This window comes from Pelobates fuscus, chromosome 5, assembly GCF_036172605.1.
Source record: "Pelobates fuscus isolate aPelFus1 chromosome 5, aPelFus1.pri, whole genome shotgun sequence".
Lineage (NCBI taxonomy): Eukaryota > Metazoa > Chordata > Amphibia > Anura > Pelobatidae > Pelobates > Pelobates fuscus.
The window spans coordinates 71,547,746-71,563,511 of NC_086321.1; the positions used below are offsets into that span (position 1 = coordinate 71,547,746).

The following is a 15,766-nucleotide window of genomic DNA, read 5'->3' on the forward strand; positions in this document are numbered from 1 at the left end:
GTTATCCTCACGGTGATTGACAGGTTTACTAAAATGGCTCATTTTGTACCCCTGCCTAAATTGCCCTCTTCTCCCGAATTGGCTTAGATTTTCGCGAGGGAGATTTTTCGTTTACATGGTATTCCTTCTGAAATTGTTTCTGATAGAGGGCCCCAATTTGTTTCCCGGTTTTGGAGGTCCTTCTGTTCTCAATTTGGCATCAAATTGAATTTTTCTTCTGCCTATCATCCCCAGTCCAACGGAGCTGCCGAACGCACCAACCAAAAGGTTGAACAATTTTTGCGTTGTTTTGTTTCTGAACACCAGGACGATAGGGTCGGTCTGATTCCTTGGGCGGAGTTTGCGCACAACAATCTCGTTTGCGATTCCACTCGTTCTAGCCCCTTTTTCATGAATTATGGCTTTCATCCTTCCGTTCTTCCGTCGGTTTCCCCTTCCCAAGGGATACCGTCGGTTGATGTTCATGTTGCCAATCTGAGAAAGTTGTGGGATCAGACTCGACGAATTCTTCTTCATAATTCCACGGTGTCCAAACGACACGCTGACAAACGCAGACGGGTGGCTCCGGTGTTTTCCCCGGGTGATAGGGTATGGCTGAGTACCAGACACATCCGCTTGAAGGTTCCTTCCATGAAATTTGCTCCTCGTTACATAGGTCCTTACAGGGTTCTGTCTCGTATAAACCCAGTTGCGTATCGTCTGGCTCTTCCGCCTGCCCTGCGCATCCCGAACTCCTTTCATGTTTCCTTATTGAAACCTTTGGTTTGTAACAGGTTTTCCTCCACTGTGTCCTCCCCTCGTTCTGTCCAGGTTGAGGGTCAGGAGGAGTATGAAGTCAAGTCCATTCTCGATTCTCGGGTTTCTCGGGGGAGGGTGCAATATCTTGTTGACTGGAAAGGTTATGGTCCTGAGGAAAGGCCTTGGGTGGTCCGGGAAGATGTGCATGCCCCTCGTCTCCTCAGGGCATTTCATGCTCATTTTCCGTCTCGCCCCGGTTCCTTCCGCCCGGTGGGCGTTTCTGAGAGGGGGGGTACTGTCAGGGTACCTGAAGTCTCTACCTCGGAGGAGGTTAGACTTTCAAACGGCCGTCCTCTCAGGGGGGCTGATCCACCCAATCCTCACAGCTCTCATAGCCGTTTACACGCCGGCCGCGATAGCCCCGCTTCCTTTTATGACGCGGCGCTCAGGAGCCGACGTCATGACGGCAATCACGTCCCGACCTGTCAATCTAGTTCCGAACAACGAATCAGGGCTCGGCAAGGGCGGAGTCATCAATTAAAGAACCAAGGTATAAAATAGGGATGTGTGTAATGGTTCATTGCCCTGTCGTGGTTCTAGCTTGTCTGGTCACTCAGTGCTCTTATTACTGTTTGTCTTTTTGGTTCTGACTCGGCTTGTATTTTCGTTCCTGCTTATCTCTCGTGTCCTTTGACCTCGGCTCGTCTCTCGCTTACCTGTTCTCTCGTTCCCTCGACCTCGGCTTGTCTCTGACCATTCTTTGCTTTCTCCTTACGTTAGTCCGGCCATTCTAAGGTCCGGTATACGTACCTAGCTCCTGTTTGTATTCTGCGTGTTGGATCCCTGTCCCGATCCTGACATTACGACAGGGCCAATGGATCCTGCAGGTACAAACGCTCAGATTGGTTCTCCTGACTCGAGATTTGAAGCCATGGATCATAGAATGGACCAGATGGCTCTGGCGCTGCAAGCTTTGCTATCCCATCCTAGTAATCAATCAGAGGAGATGCGTACACCACCCATCTCTCTTGTTAATACAGGCCTAGAAGTAGCCACAGTGGGAGCCTCTTCCCGTGTTACTTCCCCTTTACGCTATGGGGGTTCTCCGGATACAATCCAAGTTGAGGTAAAATGGCTTTATGTTACCTATATTTAGATAGGAGTCTAATTATTTATTTATATTGCTTCATGATTTGTGTCTGATGTCTTTTTCTTTGTACATAGAGGGTACCATTACTTAATCTGAATTCTTACATTGTTGTAGTCTTCAGTACTGGAACCCCCAAGACCCATTTGTATCTTCTCGATTAACACAGTTGATATAATTTCAGCAAGATGGACAAAGTGCTAAAACTGTGGAGCCAAACAGACAGCACACACAAACTAAAAGAGCCTCTCTATACCCAACTGTTTACCCAAATAGAAAATAAAAATAGACAAATCTATAAAAAAAATAAAAAAACAGGCTGTGCATTACAAGAGATACGAGATTATTTCATATACATTCTGCCAATACCAAGTGATAATCAATGTCCAAAACCTCTCAGAATAATCTTAAAAGGACACTATAGTCTCTAGAACAACTACAGCTTATTGAATTTGTTCTGGTGAGTATAATTATTCCCTTCAGGCCTTTTGCGGGAAACACTGTCTTTTCAGACAAAATGCAATTTTTACATTACAGCCTAGGGATACCTCCACTGGCCACTCTTTAGATGGCTACTAAAGTTGCTTCCTGGGACATTGCTGCACAGTGTGAAGCACTGCCATTCAGTGTCTACATCCTCTGCATGGAGACACTGAACTTTCCTCATAGAGATGCATTGATTCAATGCATCCTTATGAGGAGATGCTGATTGGCCAGGTCTGTGTTTGGCTTGGCTCTTCCCCTGATCTGCCTCCACTGCAGTCTAAGCCAATCCAATGCTTTCGTAGGAAAAAGCACTGTGATGGGCTGAGATCACCACTTCTAATGATGTCAGTCAAGCAGGCAGAACAGTGCCCGAGCCAGCAACAGACTGGAGTAAAGGTGGGATTTTACTATATTTAGAGAGGGCAAGGGTGGTCCAGAGGGGCTAGATGGTACTTTTAACACTATAGGGTCATGAATACATGTTTGTGTTCCTGTCACTGTAGTGTTTCTTTAATCTTTTTATGATGTTAAGATCCTTAGTGATCATGCAATAAAAAAGACAACGAGGACCAATGGTGTAGCATGTATGGTATTGCACAGAAAAGAACAAGAGACAAAAATTGGGCACTCACATGTACTAGAGCTTCATACAATATCAGTAATACCAGCATACAGTAGTACTATTCCTGCCTATGGATAACAAGACGGAAAGATAAATCCAGTATAATTTATTCAAATATCAATAATATATTAAAATACATTCACATGCATTTTGTCACATGTAATAGTTTTTTTGGTTTGTTTGTTTTTTATCATGGCTACATGATGTCAAATTCACATGACCGTAGTCACAATCACATGAACATACTAAGAAAACAGAGTGCATTAGGGTGCATGAAACAGAGAAAATAGCATGGTCACATCATGACCCAATATAGACATGAATACTAAGGACAAAGTACTGGCAACGCCTAGGCCAACATTATAGCTTAGTGAAGTGGAAAAAATAATAATCAAAATATAAAGTGGGAAGAGAATGAGACAGATCTCTAAGGCTGTAGTGAAGGACATGTGACCACAGTGGACTAGAAAATTGTAAGTGAAAATAAAAAGTTATACAGGTACTTAATAGCAAAAGTATATGATTGGAGAGGAGATACACAAGTTAGCAAAACAGCATCCTCTAATGGAGTGAAAGGATACAGAATTGCATTTCATTAGTTGGTAATAATAAAATGAGGGAGTGGTGACCCCTAGTGTTTAAAATAGTCGAGAGCAGAAAGGCCTCAAACTTGCCTTGTATGGAGACCTATATCTACATGGGCTCCTAGATGTGTTTCTGATATAATGACTTTATGTTGATGTTCTTCCTCTGTGTGTCTTTGTTTCAGAAGCATATCTTTTAATCAAGTGATTTGGACATTTTCATACTACTTGACAGTGATCATCACCCGATATTGGTAGTACTATACGTAATTATGTGCTATTATCTTCCATCTCTTGTTAGGCACAACTTGTTGGTTGTTTTTTTAGATTTGTCTACTGATCTGTAATTGCCTGTCCTCTTCCCTCTAACGTAAGCTTGGCTTCTAGCCATGTGAAATTGGGGGACTGGAATGAACCAGTCTCCCCATCTTGTACGGTCAACCAAAATAATAAAAGTAAATTATTTTTTTCAGCTTTGTGAAGACAGGAAATCAGCTTATGCTTAGGCCCTTACATTTTTACTTTCTTCTCAGTGACTGTCTGGAGGTTTTGGGTCAGCTCCAAAAGTAGAGATCCCATTTTGAAATGTACACTTGTGAGTCTCTCCTCTACCACTCCCTTATAGCTTCTATTAGCAAGCCCAGATGGATGACAGACTTTTTACTGCTATACATTAGAGCAGATAACACCTGATGTAATACACTCTAGTATAAGACTAGATGGGCCAATAGGTCCCCCCCCCTTATTCTAATTTAGGGCCCCCAACCACCGCTCAGGGGTGGGGACCGGTGGGGAGGACAATAGGTTCCCCCCATTATTTTACTTTAAGGCCCCCACCCGCTGCTCAGTAGTGGGGGCTCCCTCCCCATTATTTTGCTTTAGGGTCCCCACCCGCCGCTCAGGGGTTGGGGCCGGGTGGGAGGACAATAGGTCCACCCTTCAGGTTTGAAGCCCCTACTCGTGCGGCACGGGAGGGGGGAAACGTTTTTTTTTTTTTTTGTTTGCCCAATTTTCTAAATACTCTCATTAGTCCCTGGCTTTATCTTATTGTTGCATGCTTAAACTCCCTCACTTTGTTAACCTCTACCACTTCACCTGAAAGGCTATTCCATGCATCCACTACTACCCTCTCAGTAAAGTAATACTTCCTGATATTATTATTAAACCCTCTAATTTAAGACTATGTCCTCTTGTTGTGGTAGTTTTTCTTCTTTTAAATATAGTCTCCTCCTTTACTGTGTTGATTCCCTTTATGTGTTTAAATGTTTCTATCATATCTCCACTGTCTCGTCTTTCCTCCAAGCTATACATAGAACCATAGAACACAAGGCACCGGTGTGAACACATGCGCGGTTCGATCAGCCCCCTATTCATCATCATTGAGTAAACTTTGACCCTGTGCCTCACAGTCAGCAAACACATTCCAGCCAATCAGCAGCAGACCCTCCCTTCCAGACCCTCCCACCTCCTGTACAGCATCCATTTAAGATTCATTCGGAAGCTGCATTCATTTTTTTTTTCAATTTATTATTATTATTATTTTTTTTCAGTGCATATAAATGTTACAAGCAGATACTCCCCCCAGACACTCTGTATTACTGCAGATACTCCCTCCAGACACTCTGTTACTGCAGATACTCCCTCCAGACACTATGTTACTGCAGATACTCCCTCCAGACACTCTGCATTACTGCAGATACTCCCTCCAGACACTCTGTGTTACTGCAGATACTCCCCCCAGACACTCTGTGCTACTGCAGATACTCCCCCCAGACACTCTGTGTTACTGAAGATACTCCCTCCAGACACTCGGTGTTACTGCAGATACTCCCCCCAGACACTCGGTGTTACTGCAGATACTCGCCCCAGACACTCGGTGTTACTGCAGATACTCCGTGTTACTGCAGATACTCCCTCCAGACACTCTGTGTTAGTGCAGATACTCCCCCCAGACACTCTGTGTTACTGCAGATACTCCCTCCAGACACTCTGTGTTACTGCAGATACTCCCTCCAGACACTCTGTGTTACTGCAGATACTCCCCCCAGACACTCTGTATTACTGCAGATACTCCCTCCAGACACTGTGTGTTACTGCAGATACTCCCTCCAGACACTCTGTGTTACTGCAGATACTCCCCCCAGACAGTGACACAGAGCAGAATAGGGACTGTTCCCCCTACATAGGGTCACTTGGCAGATATGGATTGACACCTATCCAAAGGATCCCTGCTACACACTGACACAGAGCAGAATAGGGACTGTTCCCCCTACATAGGGTCACTTGGCAGATATGGATTGACACCTGTCCTCAGGGACCCTGATACACACTGGGGGGGGGGACCTACTGACCTCCCCCGGCCCCCACCTCTGCGCGGTGGGTGGGGGCCATAAAATAATGAAGGGGAGATCTACTGTCCTCCTTCCCGGCCTCCACCCCTGCGTGGTGGGTGGGGGCCAGAAATCACAATGGTGGTACCTACTGTCCTCCCCCCACCCCTGTGTGGTGGGTGGGGGCCATAAAAATAATGAGGGTGGGGCCATAAATCACAATGGGGGGACCTACTGTCCTCCCCCCGGCCCCCACCCCTGCGCGGTGGGTGGGGGCCATAAATCACAATGGGGGGAACTACTGTCCTCCCCCCGGCCCCCACCCCTGCGTGGTGGGTGGGGGCCATAAATCACAATGGGGGGAACTACTGTCCTCCCCCCGCCCCCACCCCTGCGCGGTGGGTGGGGGCCATAAAAATAATGAGGGGGGGACCTACTGTCCTCTCCCCCGCCCCCACCCCTGCGCGGTGGGTGGGGGCCATAGAAATAATGAGGGGGGGACCTACTGTCCTCCCCCTGGCCCCCACCCCTGCGTGGTGGGTGGGGGCCATAAAAATAATGAGGGGGGACCTACTGTCCTCCCCCCTGGCCCCCACCCCTGCGCGGTGGGTGGGGGCCATAGAAATAATGCGGGGGGGACCTACTGTCCTCCCCACCTGGCCCCCACCCCTGCGCAGTGGGTGGGGACCATAAAAATAATCAGGGGGGGACCTACTGTCCTCCCCCCGGCCCCCACCCCTGCGCTGTGGGTGGGGGCCATAGAAATAATGAGGGGGGACCTACTGTCCTCCCCCCCGGCCCCCACCCCTGCGCTGTGGGTGGGGGCCATAGAAATAATGAGGGGGGACCTACTGTCCTCCCCCTGGCCCCCACCCCTGCACGGTGGGTGGTGGCCCTAAAAATAATGAGGGGGGACCTACTGTCCTCCCCCCTGGCCCCCACCCCTACGCCGTGGGTGGGGGCCATAAAAATAATGAGTGAGGGGACCTACTGTCCACCCCCCGGCCCCCACCCCTGCGCGGTGGGTGGGGGCCCTAAAAAAACAATAAGGGGGGACCTACTGTCCCCCCCCAGCCCCCACCCCTGAGTGGTGGGTGGGGGCCCTAAATAAAAATCCCCCCCAATCAAGGGTGACTAGGGGTCCCCAAGCCCCTTGTCACCCACCCCCCCACCCCAAAAAAGTTACCCCCTACCTACCCCCCTCACCCTAAAAAATAGTGAGGGGGGAATAAAATAACTAACCTGTAAAGAAAAATTCAACTTACCATTTGACGTCTTCTTTTTTCTAAAATCTTATTTTGTCAGCCCAAAAAAAGGCCAAATAAAAAGCTATAAGAACCGACACAATTAAAAAAAAAAAAAAAAAAAAAAAAAAAACGAGCGCAAAAAAAAATAATCCATCTTCACCCATGGAGGGCTCCGCACAGACTGAGCTCTGCACGGCGGGGGAAGGCTTATAAAGCCTCGCCACGCTCTGCAATTAGGCTAAGAACACTCTGATTGGCTGGTTGTCATTTTACACAGCGTGGGAAAATTCTAAAGAACTTTCCCACGCTGTGTAAAATGACACAGAGCACTCTGATTGCTTAGATTCCAAGCCCACCAATTAGGGTGCTTTTTGTCATTTTACGTATTCCAAAGAACTTTCCCACGCTGTGTAAAATGACACAGAGCACTGTGATTGGTGGGCTTGGAATCTAACCAATCAGAGTGCTCTGTGTCATTTTACACAGCGTGTGGCCAGAAAGAGTCCCTGTGGGTTTTAAAATTCGCCTGCCCATTGAAGTCTATGGCGGTTCGCCCGGTTCGCCGGTTTGCGAACGTTTGCCGAAGTTCGCGTTCGCCGTTCGCGAACTGAAAATTTTATGTTCGCGACATCACTACATCTAAACACAAACACCGCAGAAATGTAAAAAGGGCCCTGGTCCTTAACGGGAAGAAAATGGAAAAACAGTCTGGTGACTAAGGGGTTAAAACTGAGTTTCAATATTTCAGATTTAAATTTGAGCAAATGGTGTAAAGTTGGTTTAACCAAAATAGATAATCTCTTGAACAAAAATGAAATTATAGACTTTGCTTTGTTAAGAGCTGATAATTGCTTAGATAATAGAGAGATTTTTTAAAATTATATGAGAATACAGGAATATTTACGGGAACACTTGGTAATAGACAGGTCAATCAAACAAGATAAATTAGAAAAATTGATTTAAAAAAAATAATTAAAAAAATAAAGAAACTGATTGCAGGATGTCTAGAACTGGTTAAGGGTGACATAGATGAATGAATTCATCCAATCATCAGGAAATGGGAATCGGATATAAATGTAAAAATTAACTGTGGAGGATGGAGGGACTTGTTAAGTATGGTTTATAAAAATGTCCACTGTTTTAATTTAATAGAAATTTACTATAAACTTTTTAATAGACGGTATTTGGTCCCAAGTAGATTGTCCACTGGAGATTTGAAACATAGAGAGGATTGTTCTTGCACGTGTCATGGGATTGCTAACCTATACAATTGTTTTGGATTTAACCCAGGTTGTTTTCTTTTATTGCATTAGAATATTAAAGTGTCTCGTAAATGTATAAATGTGATTACCATATCATGTTAGCGGCTAAAATGTTAGTATTGGAAAAGCACAATCATCCCATGCTGGCAATTTGTTAAAGTACAGTTCATATTCCAAATTAAGATGGAAAGAGGTATCTTAGGAAAGCCACAAAATATATTGGGATCATGATTAAGGAGAATTGAACATTTTTAATTTCTACTCCCTCCCTTTTACATGGCAATGATGTAATTCTAATAATTAAGACTGTGTTATGTAATTTTTGTCTTATTTTAATTTGTTAAGTGGACAGTGTTCTTTATGGACAGGGCTTCATCATAATGATTTGTTAAATACATATTCATAATCAGAGTAACACATCTAGGCTGTTTCCTTATCCCACTATGTTCTGTTTCTGTATATGTGTGATGTTCTAGTATGTATAAATGGGAATTTGTATATCGGAAGAATTATATCTATATTTTTATATGAGATATCTGTATGTTATATGTTAAAAATCAAATAAAGAAATTTTAAGAATAAAAAAAAAAAAAGATTTTAACTGATTGAAGAGCAGCTTTGAAAATATGGTTAGGCTTTTATGTCCACTTATATTTTAGTAATTATGTCCATTGTAATTGAATGCTTTAGTTGTAATTCACTTAGAAAATAAATAAAGATCAAAAATATGAAAATAAAAGGCAGGGAGATATTTAAGGTTATTTTTGTACTACTCTTGATGAGAGACCCTGTATGGTAATTTATATTTTCTCTTTCATGACTCTTAGACGATGATGAAAAAGAAGAAGTGGCAATAGACTTTGTGTGCTTTAGCAGCTTCCATGTTGACCTACGTGAACTTTTTTGTAGTTTGAACAACTCACTTGAAAAGGATATCAGGGATGTTCATTTTAAATTATGGTAAGAAGCAACATTTTAACAGTAATGAATGTATCATCATTTGTACAAAAGATGATGATATCTTCACTTAGCTTTAACTAGGACACCTTTCAATCCCTTTCTCTTATGTGTTCTATTCAGTCTATTTATGCCATGACCTATTGTAGCTGGTGAAGTTTTAAGATGTTGTGGAACTAGACCCTACCTTCAGAATTTGACTTTACCCCTAAACTCTGTAACTATGGTCTTCTGACATGGCTTGCTTTGGCTGCTTAATCTAATGTATTCAACCTCCCTGGTGCTATGAATTAATTAAACCAATAGTATGGCAGCCAGCTCTGCTGCCCAAATGGCAACTGAATGGGAAGTACCTAAAATTCAAATAAAGAAGACGAGGCATGTGCAACATCTGCTGAAAGAGCACAGATTTAAAAAAACTGCCTTTTTGACATGCCTAGTTGCTCTCAGCAAAGCTTCTCCAGGTAACCACTGACCATGTTGAGAGGCCCTGCTATAGTGTAATCTGTTACAGAATTGAAGAGCAGATATATTTTTTTAATGTGACACACACTTGGGCAATGCTTGGAGTATGCTAAAGTGGATCTGTCAGGAGTTTGAAATGGACAGATCCCATGTGGGTCCAGTAGCCGAGGGTTGAGTTTTACTTACCTAATGCTATCACTTACGGCTACCGCTATCTCCCTGCGCAGATCCTCTTTGGCTACTGGCTCTTCAGTTGACAGGAGCCACGTCAGTGCCGTACTCTTGTGCACAGCACACTTGAATACAACACTGACGTCTGCAAAGGATCTTACAAGACCACGGCATCCTCTATAGACAGAGCATGAATCCCACAGCTGTCATTTGTGATGGCTAGGATTTGACAAAAGTTGACAGCAGAGCACCGCCTTTTGTCAACTTTTGTCAACTGAGGGCTTTAGCATGGGACAAAGTAGTCTCTCGTTTGTCTCATGAAATTCTTAGATTGAGTTGGAATTACAATGACATTTCCATGCAGTTTTAATCAGTATTTCATAAAGATTACATCTTTATGAAATACTGAAAAATGACACATCCACTTTAATCTACTTTGTTATATATTTTTTAGCTTACATCTTAGTGATTCTCTACTAATGCTCTAAGTTCCCTTGTGGATGAGCCATCACTGCCTTTTGGGTAAATGAGAGTGCAACATTAAGATTCAAATGTGAAAAAATAGCGCAGCATATATATGTTGCCCTGAGACATGCAAATGCTAAGGTTGGCTCCTCTTAAAATAGGTTATAGTTTATAATACCACCATAAGTAAGATAGAAACATCTATGTGTATTACTCCTCTAACTGTCTTGATGCATTGGATCAAATGTAGATGTGTTTTATTGTTTCTGAGTGTGTCCTCCATTTTTAGTTAAGGCAAAAAGAAGAGTCGAGCCTGATATATAGAAAAGAAAGATACACTTAAGGTTAAGGAAAAAAGGGGGGTAACCCCTAAATAGTCAACTAGAATTTGTAAAAAGAAAAAGACAGAAAAAATTAAAATAAATGAATCAATAAGTGTATCTTCTTTGTGTGCGAAAAATCTAAATAAAACATAACTTTTATTATTTTGTAAGGTTTAAAAGTTAGGTGATATAAAATATAATACGCTGAGTATAGACCTTCCTGTATATTAAAGTATTGCCGAAAGATGTATAAAGATAACAAAATATGGTGAATTTTATTACATGACAGGAGGCTTCCTATTTTGCATAACTTTCTTTACTTATGCCTCCAGCAGCACAAGTCAATCAATCAAAAACTTTTAACCAATCCTAGGCCAACATAGCCTGTATATAAGTCTTTGGTGGGCGTGTCTATTCCTCTTTCTTTGCTGCTTCCGGAAGGCACAGGTCAGAGTACTACTTCTGAAATGATTTATTGACTTTTATTGACTTTTATACTGTTAGAAATTCATTGGTTTCTTCTATTTAATACTGTCAGTAATATAGTTCATTTATTTTTTCTGTACTGTTCCCTCTTGCCCTACTTCTCCTCACCACTGTCTCCCTTTCTCCCTGTCATCTTTCCGCGGCGTTTTTACGCGACCGCGTTCGTTTTTTTGTGTTAGGGAGGTAATACAGAGACTATTCAGGAGAAGGGTGTGGGGTTGGAGGGACTATTCCGTTCAGGGCGACCTTTGTAACGGACGGCGGACCGCGATCATATCGCGGACCGCATTAGCGTTTTGGCGCGAACGGCGGCCATCTTGGATCTCGCGCTCGCGAGACCCACGACGGCCATTAGCGTTTCCTACGGTCGTTATTCAAACGACCCATCCTTAGTTTCTAATACTCGTTTTCCATACTGTGTATATATACCTTTGTCACATACAATCCTATTAAGGGCACAGTGCCTGCAGGCTCATCCCCTGCTGCACATATTTAAAGGCACAGTTCATGCAGGCTCATCCCCTGCTGAACTTCTTAAAGGCACAGTTCACGCAGGCTCACCCCCTGCTGTACATCTTAAAGGCACAGTACTGCCAGGCTCATCCCCTGCTGTACATCTTAAAGGCACAATACAGTTAGGCTCATCCCCTACTGTACTTATCAAAGTCACAATACAAGCAGGCTCATCCCTTGCTTTCCATCCAGAGTCACTAGTGCAAGCAGGCTCATCCCCTGCTACACACAAAGAGTCACTATACTAGCAGACTCATCCTCTGCTATAATACAAGTGCCAGTGCCAGCAGGCTCATACCCTGTTTCAAATCAAATGATACAGTGCCAGCAGGTTTCTTCCCTGCTAAATACATAAGTGTTGTATGTATGCAAGTGACTCACTGCTAGCAGGCTCATCCCCTGCTATAAATCAAGTGTCTTAGTACAAACAGTCTCACCCCTGTTTTAAAACTAAGTGACTCAATACTAGCAGGCTCATCCCCTGCTATACCATTATATATGTGACTCTATATATGACACCACATTAATAGTGAAAGCTGTATCTTACGGCTTTTCACATATTTCGGAACCTAACACTCTTCTGTCTTCCACAGACAGACCCAACATACAACACAAGATGAGTGACTCACCACAGTTACCACCATCAGATTGGCAAACTATTATTAACTCAGCGGTAGCCGCCTCCGTGGAGAAAGCTATTGGCAGACTGCTCATGCAAAACCCAAAACCCGATACAGCTACTGATCTACCCACGGAAGTAATGGAAGATGTCCTCCCCGGAGACCTCCACGCCGTAAAACGGCAACGGAAGGGCACCGTATCGGACACCCAGAGACATAGAGGCAAAGCTCCAGTGAAAAAGAGCCGCCAGGCAGCGAGGAGAGAACCTTCCCCTCCATACTCTCCGTCCTCAGAGGACGACGATCGCAGTCCCCCTCCATCGCTCGACATCATGGACGAATGGAAGGCGGAGGCTTCACACTCGGATGATGAAGACTGGCTAGATGTCCAAGGAGAAGACAAGGAATGCGATCAAGACACATACCTTGATCAAGAAGAGGGCACCTTCATAGACCCCCAGGGGACGGCCATGTTCGACCCCCGCACGATCCGACACCCAAGATCGACAGAATGGGGGTTGCCAGATCACCTGGCTCAGTTCATCCACTTCTGGCTGAGGAAGCCAATGGACAAGGAAGTCAGGGCAAGGCTTCGGGCAGAATGCCCAAGACCAACTCTACCAGACAAAATCGCAGTGACCCCAGAATTCGATTCTACTGTATCCCTGTTCATGTCCCGCGCGGGCCGAGACCCGCGGAAAGGGATAGAAAAAGGCCTTAGGGAATCCCAAGACAAGCTCCTTGACATCCTGGGTCCTCTAGCGAAAATGCTATACCTGGCTGACCTAGCCCTTTCCCAAGGCACTACACTGGATGCCCACACTATACGCGAATGGGCACAACGGGCTATTTGTATGCTGGGCAACACCAATGCAGCAATGTGCGCAGAACGCCGCAGAACTGCATTATTGAAAATGGACCCGAAACTGATGGAGCTGGGCAAGAAAGAGATGGGACCGCTAGCGAACGGTCAGCTATTTGGTGACTCATTCATAACTGAGCTCAAGAAACATGTGAGCATCTTCACCACTCTGAATAAGGCTCAGACCTCCATCAAGCAAGTATTTCGTAACACCGCACCACGCAGGGGAGTTTTTGCCAGGGCTGGTCGCCAAAGGGGCCGAGCCACCAGCCGATTCTGGCCTACAGGCCCCAGACACCAATCATCTCAAGCATTCTTTCCAACCTCGAGATCCAACTTCCAGCGAGGATCCTTCCGTTCAAGAGGCACCCGCACCCGTGGACGCGGACGCTTCAATGCAGGTGAGCATTCCCGACATACCTTTTCTATATTCGCACATGACTGCAGGCAGACTGTCTCTTTTTTCACAGGAATGGGAAAAGATATCCTCGGACAGCTGGATCCTCAATACAGTAGCCGGTTACGAGATCGAATTCTCAGACACCCCGGTACAGGACCGACGCCCACCACCAATAAGAGCGTCGGCCTTACACACCGAAATCATAGATACGGAGATCCAAACCCTGTTCGACAAGGGGGCGGTGGAACCCGCCCCAGACGATACGGGTTTCTTCAGCAACATCTTCGTAGTCCAAAAGAAAACCGGAGACTACAGACCAGTCATCAACCTACGGCAACTGAACGTTTTTGTCACCTACAGACATTTCAAAATGGAAGGAATCCACCTTCTAAGAGACCTATTGTCGCAACACGACTGGTTCACCCGACTAGACCTAAAGGACGCCTACCTATCGGTATCAATAGCTCGCGTCAGCCGTCCTTTCCTTCGCTTCACATGGAAACATCTCTCCTACCAATTCACCTGTCTCCCATTCGGCCTCAGCTCAGCACCATGGTGCTTTACGAAACTAATGAAGCCGGTAATGGCTTACCTAAGAGAGAAGGGCATCCGCTGCCTAATATACCTGGACGATATTTTGATATTCTGCGAATCAGCACCCAGGCTTCAATCTCAAACGAGATCCATAGTGCTCTTGCTAGAGTCTTTGGGTTTCATCATCAACAGAGAAAAATCTTCACTCCAACCAGCCAAGGTGGTTCAATTCCTGGGATTCGAAATAGATTCGAGAACGTGTACTCTCCGGTTACCCACTTCAAAGATTGCAACAATACGGAAAGAGATACGCAGGGTGCTTCGAAGAGACTCAATTCCGCTTCGCCTCCTGGCCAGAATCATAGGCCTTTTGTCATCTTCCATACAAGCGATCTTCCCAGGACCGCTACACTACCGGGCCATGCAACGGGCAAAGGCCCATCACCTGAGGCAAGGACAGACCTACGACCACTGGATCCCAGTGTCAACAGAAATTCGGACAGAACTCCGATGGTGGCTCCTCCACATGGAGGCCTGGAACGGCAGAGCCATATTCGGTCCGAACCCGGACTTCGTCCTGGAGTCGGACGCCAGCCTATGGGGCTGGGGAGCCCACTGTGCACAGGCGTCCACCGGAGGACCATGGTCGGAGGAAGAGAAACTCCTACACATCAACTGCCTGGAGTTGATAGCGGGCTCCTTCGCAATCCGGAGCCTGGCCAAGAACATGTCCAACTGCTGCATTCTCTTGCGCATGGACAATTTTTCGGCAGTCCGGTACATAAACCACCTGGGCGGAGCCAGATCACGGGCCTTGACAGAAGCGACGAGGGACATCTATCGTTTCTGCCTACCCCGCAACATCACGATCAAGGCAGAATACCTACCGGGAGTCAACAACCTCACGGCGGACTGGTTCTCCCGACATTGGAGAGACAGCAGCGATTGGCGCCTGGACACCACTACCTTCCACAGGATAAGACAAGTAAGAGGTCCGCTACACATAGACCTCTTCGCATCACGGACGAACACTCAGCTACCGAGGTATTACAGCTGGCTTCCGGACCCTCAAAGCGAAGCAGTCGACGCATTCCTCCAACAATGGCCACAAACGGGAGCTTACGCGTTCCCACCGTTTTCAATGTTGGCGAGAGTCCTCCACCACCTACGCAGAGCAAGGACTTCTCTAATCTTGATCACACCATTGTGGAAGAGCCAAGCATGGTTCCCGGACCTTCTAGCTCTGTCTCAAGACCATCCGCTACTCCTACCAGTGTTCCCATTCCTCCTAGTGAACCCGGACGGGGAACCTCATCCGTTGATTACACAAGACCGATTGGAACTGGTGGTCTGGAATCTTTCCGGGGATCCTGGAATGTCTCAGGCCTATCGCAAACGACTAGAAACCTATTATGGGACTCCTGGGCACCTGGCACTAGACGCAGCTACCTATCCGCATGGAACACATGGAATCGCTGGTGCATGGAAAGGGACCTCGATCCCTTTACAGCACCTATTCCCTACATTCTGAATTTCCTGTCAAACCTTTTCTCA

General features: G+C 45.5%; 1 protein-coding gene across 2 annotated transcripts in view; it reads left to right on the forward strand.

Annotated features, from left to right (window-relative positions):
- Nucleotides 1–15,766, forward strand: part of IL7R (interleukin 7 receptor) — a 58,493-nt gene that overhangs the window by 7,827 nt on the left and 34,900 nt on the right. Inside the window, exon 2 of one of the 2 annotated variants that reach the window (XM_063456848.1) lies at nucleotides 9,244–9,376. The exons of the other annotated variant lie outside the window; for it this stretch is intronic. Within the exon in view, the coding sequence (XP_063312918.1) occupies nucleotides 9,244–9,376 (133 nt within the window). The remainder of the gene's footprint in view (nucleotides 1–9,243; nucleotides 9,377–15,766) is intronic. 2 annotated transcript variants of the gene reach the window in all.